At 57.5% G+C, this 6,000-nt stretch overlaps 1 protein-coding gene across 10 annotated transcripts in view; it reads left to right on the top strand.

Annotated features, from left to right (window-relative positions):
- SIK3 (SIK family kinase 3) overlaps positions 1-4,401 on the top strand; it is an 84,089-nt gene extending 79,688 nt beyond the window's left edge. For 7 of the 10 annotated variants that reach the window (XM_063311040.1, XM_063311035.1, XM_063311039.1 and 4 more), the window contains 3 exons: positions 1,485-1,648; positions 1,849-1,981; positions 2,752-4,401. In XM_063311040.1, the coding sequence (XP_063167110.1) occupies positions 1,485-1,648; positions 1,849-1,981; positions 2,752-3,164 (710 nt within the window). In that variant the 3' untranslated portion in view covers positions 3,165-4,401. Of the gene's footprint in view, positions 1-1,484; positions 1,649-1,848; positions 1,982-2,185; positions 2,360-2,751 lie in introns of all 10 variants that reach the window. The other 3 variants (XM_063311045.1, XM_063311042.1, XM_063311044.1) reach the window with 1 other exon arrangement.
- Positions 4,402-6,000: the final 1,599 nt, after the last annotated feature.

Genomic DNA, 6,000 nt, shown 5'->3' on the forward strand with positions numbered 1-6,000 from the left:
CACCCTCCCTGGTGCGGGGCGGGGCAGGTCCTGAGGCGTCTGAGGTGCCTGGAGCAGTGGCGTGCTCGGCTGCGGGGAGGACCAGAGGGAGGGGCTGGATGACCAGGAGCCGCCACTGCTGCATCCTCATTGGCAGACGTGGCTTTGGATCTGGCTGCAGATACCATAAAGCAGGTCTGGTGATAGTCTGCCTCATAGGGGTGTTGTGAGGCCGGACCTGAGGCTTTGGCAAGTTGTTCTCTAAAGCATGGATGCCTGACAGCTCGTTCTGGGATGGGAAGTGGTTTTGGACAAAGGGAAGATGATCTGAACTCAGCACCTGGGCTACGAGAGGAAGGCGAGGCGGCAGAGCCCAGGCTGCAGCCAGAAACGCTCTCCTTGGTGCCCAACCCCATCAAGGTGCTGCCCTGTGCCCTGTGCCACTGCCTCGCCATGTAGGAAGCCTCCTGTGACATTAAGCTGCTTGGCCCTGGGGGCAGAACTCCCCCAGCTGCCTCCTGCTTTCTATCTTTCACAAGAGCCCCCTTCACAAAGAGGCCGGTTTTCGCACACCTGCTCAGTCCTGGCCAGAAGCCAGGGCTCTTCAGCCGTATCCTGGGTAGTGCAGTTTGCCCAGGGCCAAAAGAAAGATCCCTGAGTGGGAGAGCAAGGAGGTGGAGATGCTGAGCAGGCTGCAGGAAGCCCTGCTGTGGAGGCCGAGGGCCCTTGTGCGCCAGGGAAGCTGCTCTTTGGCTGCCCTTGGTGGAGCAATGGGTCCGCCTGGCCCTGACGGAAAGTGACTTGCCTCCTGACTGCGGCAGGTTGGGCAGCTGCTGGCCTTGCCCTCCCCCTTGGGTTGGGTTGCTTGCTGGTGCTGGTTGCCAGGGAGCAGAGAAGGCTGCAGGGAGGCCTGGCCTGGGCGTGCCAGTGAGACCCCTCTCAGTGGCCTTTTTGTCTGCCCTCCTGCTTCCCTTGCCTGCTGCTGGGAGTGGGTTTTCTTGGTTGCCCTTCTGCTGTGTGTCTCTCTCAGAGTGGGCACACCTCAGGAAACTGACCTAGATGCCAGGGAGGAAAGTAAGGGAGGACTGCGGTGTGTGTGCGTGTGCACGTGCATCCTTGAAGGGACAGGAGCCAGCCCTAGGTCTCCCTCGTGTGCAGAGACATAATTTCCTAGCCCAACCTGGATCCATTGTGTCCAGTGGGAGCCATGGCCCACTCCTGGGTCCTTCGGCTCAAGGGAGTTCACAGCACAAGACACTTCTGTGTCGTTGCGAGGCTGCAGGACCACGGCCTGGCATGCCCAGCTGGGACTGTGCGTGAATGATCGCCCCCCCCCCGCAAAGTTCCCAGCTGGATCAGGAGGCAGTCGGTCCTGAAACCCGTGAGCTGTGGCTGCTGGTTGGATTGGACAGGGCTGGGCTGGGCTTGAGGGCTGAAGATCAGGCTGGCCAGAAGACTTCCCAGGGGCCCTAACCCTCTTTTGCCCTCCCGCCTTGTCCGTCAAGATCCCATGGTCCCTGCTAGCCTGGAAAGGAACTCACCCAGGCACGTGGAGATGGCGGATGCGGACGGACTTGTGGCGTACCCAGCGAGAATGATTTCTGGTGCGCATCCCAGATCCCGGCCCCTGCAGAGACACCACACCATCCAGAACAGCGACGATGCCTACGTGCGTGCGTTGGGTGCCAGCAGAGGGAGGGCCTGGCCCCACTCCCCTTCCAGGGCTGAGGAGACTCTGGCCGGGGCAGATGCCCGAGCCCCCTCTCTCTGGGAGCATGTCCTGCTTGTGCCATGGGGTGGCGGGGGGATTCTTCCCTCTGTTATGCATTCCTGCAGCCTCTCGGTGCCCCTTTTTTCTTGCTGCTGCAGGTGCAGCTGGACCCTCTGCTGGGCATGAGCCTCATGGCAGGGAAAGCACTTAGTTCTGCCCGCATGGCTGATGCTGTTCTCAGCCAGACCTCCCTCGTGGGCAGCCAGCCGCTCCCTGATGGGGAGAGAAGGGGTGAGTGCCAGGCATACAAAGCCAGACTAGGGGCCTCCAGGGCTGCTGGGGCGGAAGGGCCTGGTCCTGTGCGTGGGTCCAGGAGGGTGACTGGCTGGCAGGTGGGCCTCTCCCTGCATTGCTACCCCTCCCTGCAGCCCAGGCCATCAGCCAGGGGGTGGTCTGACTGAAGCATTCCTCCCCTCTTTTCTTTTGGCCCCGCAGATGGCGGGGAACGTCTGGAAGGCCAGGAGCAGCCCAACCTGGGTGACGGCAGCCAGCATCTCAGCGCCTCCTGCTACCCCTCCACGTGTGTGACGGACGTCCTGCTGAGCTACAGGCACCCGGAGCTTCCCTTTGGGGTGGAGCAAGCGGGGGTCTAGCAAGCAGATGGCAGCCGTGAGTCTGTGTCCCCTGCCGGAGGGGGGAGTGGGCTGTGCCAAGTGAGAGGGTGGGTGCCCTGCCTGGCCCAACCTCCTGTAGAAGCAGAGCCCCTCTTTGGGGAGGGGAAGCAAAGGAGCAGCTCCCTGGAGGAGGGTCGTGTGGGTTGGGGGCAGAGTGCAGGTGCGAATCAGTGCCTGGGGCATCACAGGCCATGGGCTGCTTCCTGGCTTAGTGGTCAGAAAATGGAGGGGTGGCTGGGAGTGCCAGGCTGCCAGTGCCTTGCGGGGGTGGGGGTGGGGGGTGAAGGGCCAAGGGTCATGTTTTTAGCTTTCCACCCTTCAAGGGAGGTGTTTTGGCTGCTCCAACCCAGCTCCCCACATTTCCTTTTCTGGGTGTTATTTTGGCAGGGTTGTGTACAGCTTGGAGCGGAAAGGTCCATTTCAACCCGACAGTATCTTGCAGCCTTGCGCCAAACACCCATCGCGTTTCTCTGGGAAGGAAGGCAGTGGCGACTCTTCCCGCTCTTCCTCCTCCTCCTCCTCATTGGCCCAAGAGCGTGCTTGTTCCTTCCGGATGTTCGTTGCCGCCACGTTTGCCTGCGACGCCAGCTACTCCAGTCTGCCCCTCCCAGGGGCCGGGGGTGGATCAACAAGGGCGGGCGGCGGCAGGAGCCCCCCTTGCCCCCGGCCCAGCGGCCGAAGGAAGGGAGAGACACTGGGCCAGCAATAAGCAGATGCTTGGAAAGGGCGTTTCCAGGGCCTGCCCTGTGCGGAGACCAGACCGAGGGGGCGCTCACCAAGGGGTGGGGGAGCCTTCTTGACGCCTGCCGGCCGGCCTTCTACTACTCACCCCCTGCCCCCAGGCTCAGGCTCCCCCACTCCCCTCCTGGCCGTGGTGCAATATTGCTTTTGCGTCTCTCTCGTTTACTGACTTTTCTGTTTTTGAATTTTGTCACTGTGCTTAAACACACTTCCTTTCTCTTTTTGTACATCTTTTTCATTCATATCATGTGCTACCTTTTCTTTTTTAGTTTAACTCTGAGAAAGCTTGGTTCTGTTTTTTAACTTGTTTCCCTCCAGATCATGTAGGAATTTGTTTCAGTAAATTTTTGGTATTATTATTATTAATATTATTATTATTATTATTAATAATAAATTAATTCAGAATGCTTTTCTGCCCCTGGCCGTGCTGCTCCCCCCGCCTCTGGTGTTGGCTTTTCTCCAGGCCCTGGCATCTTGGCTGCGGCCTTTCCTGCCCTCCTCCTCCTGAGGAAACCTTGTTTTCAGTGACTGATCTAAGAATTGGGTGAAGCCTTTGCTTGGAGAGTGTCCTGTATCATCTTCCTGCCTTTGGGGACTTTTGGAAAACCACCACCCAGAATTCCTGTTCCTGACTCTTGGGGAAGAATTTTTTCAAAGGGGTAGCACGACTGCAGCTTTCCTGGATTTGCACAGAAGCAGCAGAAGACCAGCAGAGGCGAGGTTCTTCGGCTGAGCCTCCCTCCCCTCCGTGAGCATCTGGATAAGTCCAGACAAGGTCTCCTTGTCCAGGCTGGATTGGAACTGGAGCCCCCATGGCTGGGGGAGCAGGCCGCTGGAGGGATAGGGAGGGGATCCGGAGGTGGCCCACCCACCCATCCCTCCCGCACCCAAGTCCCCCTTCAGCCTGGCTTCAGACTCTTGCTCGTTCGTCCTTCTGTTTACATGACCTGGGAGGGGACAGCAGCTGCGCCCCAGCCCTATGCCAATAGGCTGGACAGGGCACCCCTCGCTGGGCTGTTTTGCAGTATCATTTTTTAATTTTTTTTTTTTAATTGTTGCTTTGTATTGTAGTAATCAGTACTTACAGTATATGTTGAATGTATAACATACTTTGCTATTATTTCTGTTTTGGGGAAACGTCCAGAGTATTTTTCTCATTTACGTTGGACTAAAACAAGAGCCTCCATACACACAACTCCCCCAGGTTTTCAGTAAATCCTTACTTCAGTTTTGGGTGGGTGGGTTGTTTGCAACTAGTCACTTAGTTGTTCCAATAAACCCTTGATTCTGACTGGCTCTCAGTTCTGGTCTGGCTCCTCTCTTGCTGCACAGGAACCCACTGTTGGAGACAATGTGCTGCCTAGCCCAGCACCCAGGAGTTCAGGGTGTCTGTGGGTCATGGTGAAAAAAGACAAGATGGCGGCTGCAGTGGTGCAATTGAAGCTCTGCCGTTTTTCATGTGTGGCTGCCATCTTGACTTTTTTGACCTTGCCCTGCAGGGGCTCCTTTGCATTAGCCCCATAACAAGTCTCTGCTAAGGAACAGTGGTGGGTATCAAATGTTGCCCAGGAGCTGGTGTAAGAGACTGTCCCCACAAGATGACTTGAGCCCCTTGTTTGCCATTAGGGCCATGATCAGCAGCAGCGTAGAGTCCAAGGCTCTGGTTTCTGCAAATATCCAGGCCCCAATCTGCCTTCGTTAGGACAGACAAAGAGCTGGTCCCCAAGCCTGAGTCTGTGGGGCATGGCAGCTGCCCCGACAGTACCACAAAGAAGCTGCTGTCGGTCTCGGGCAGCATTTCTAGGTAAGAGCAAAAATGTCCATCTCTGTTCCAAGCTCCAGAAAACAGGCGCAAGCAAGTTGCTCCCTTTTCTGTTTTGTGTCTGCCACTTGCACCAGTTCCTCGAAGACCCCTCTCTCCTGGCACGGGCAGTTTGAGGCCCTCATCCAGCGTAACGGGGCAGGCAGCCCTTGCCTGCTCAGTCCTGCTGTGCCTGCAGACTCCTGGGGCCCATGCCAGGCTCTGCCCTCCTCCCTGGGTGGGGATGTCAGGGCGTTGGAGCAGCTACTTCACTGTAGGGTCCCCTTGCCAGAGGAGATTTCCCAAAGCGAGCTCTGCACAAGGGCCTCGGCTGTCACAGAGAGGTCCTCTTCATGTCCTGCGTTTCGCTTGCTCAGAGGAATGGCTCGCGTTGACGAAAAGGCACCATTTGTTGCCTTGGAAGGCAGTGAACAAACCGTGCAGTGGGCAAGATCTGCAATGAGTGGGGCTGGCCGTGGGGAATCCTGGTGCAGAATTCTGGGCAGCGGCTCTGCAGCCTCCCTCTGGCTTCGCTGGTGGCAGAAGGGTCGGTGTCCCTGCCCTCTCCTTGTCCCACCAGATCTGGGGATCCTCACAGACTGGGAGTAGCCAGGAGCCCACCTGCGTGTCTCTGGGTGGCTTGACTCCGGCTTCCCCAGGGCGCCAGTTGCGGGAACCCTTGCATTGGCAGCTTTGTCCCAACATGCTTTGGCCGTTGAGAGAAGTGATGTACCCTCCCTGAAAATGTGTGGTGTGGCGTGGCTTGGCTACATGAATTCTAGGGAAAGGATGCCTCTGTATCCTGGGCGTGGAGGGACAGACATGCACAGAGATTGGCTTCTCCAGCTGTGCCCGTGAAAGGCCCTGCTTGTGTTTCTGCTATGTATTTGGTTTCATCACACACGGGCCAAGCTTAGTGTTTGGGGCTGAATTCTGGGACTTCCAGGAGCAGCGGTGGCTTTCTTGGGGAGGAAGCAAGTCTGACAGAGAACAAGAGTGCCGGCCTCTGCTGGCTTTTCATCTCAGCCACGCTCAGCCGGTCCTACAGTTGTGGCCAAAGAAGGTCTCTGTTTGTTCGTCTGTTTGACTGGATG

This window comes from Candoia aspera, chromosome 9 (assembly GCF_035149785.1).
Source record: "Candoia aspera isolate rCanAsp1 chromosome 9, rCanAsp1.hap2, whole genome shotgun sequence".
Lineage (NCBI taxonomy): Eukaryota > Metazoa > Chordata > Lepidosauria > Squamata > Boidae > Candoia > Candoia aspera.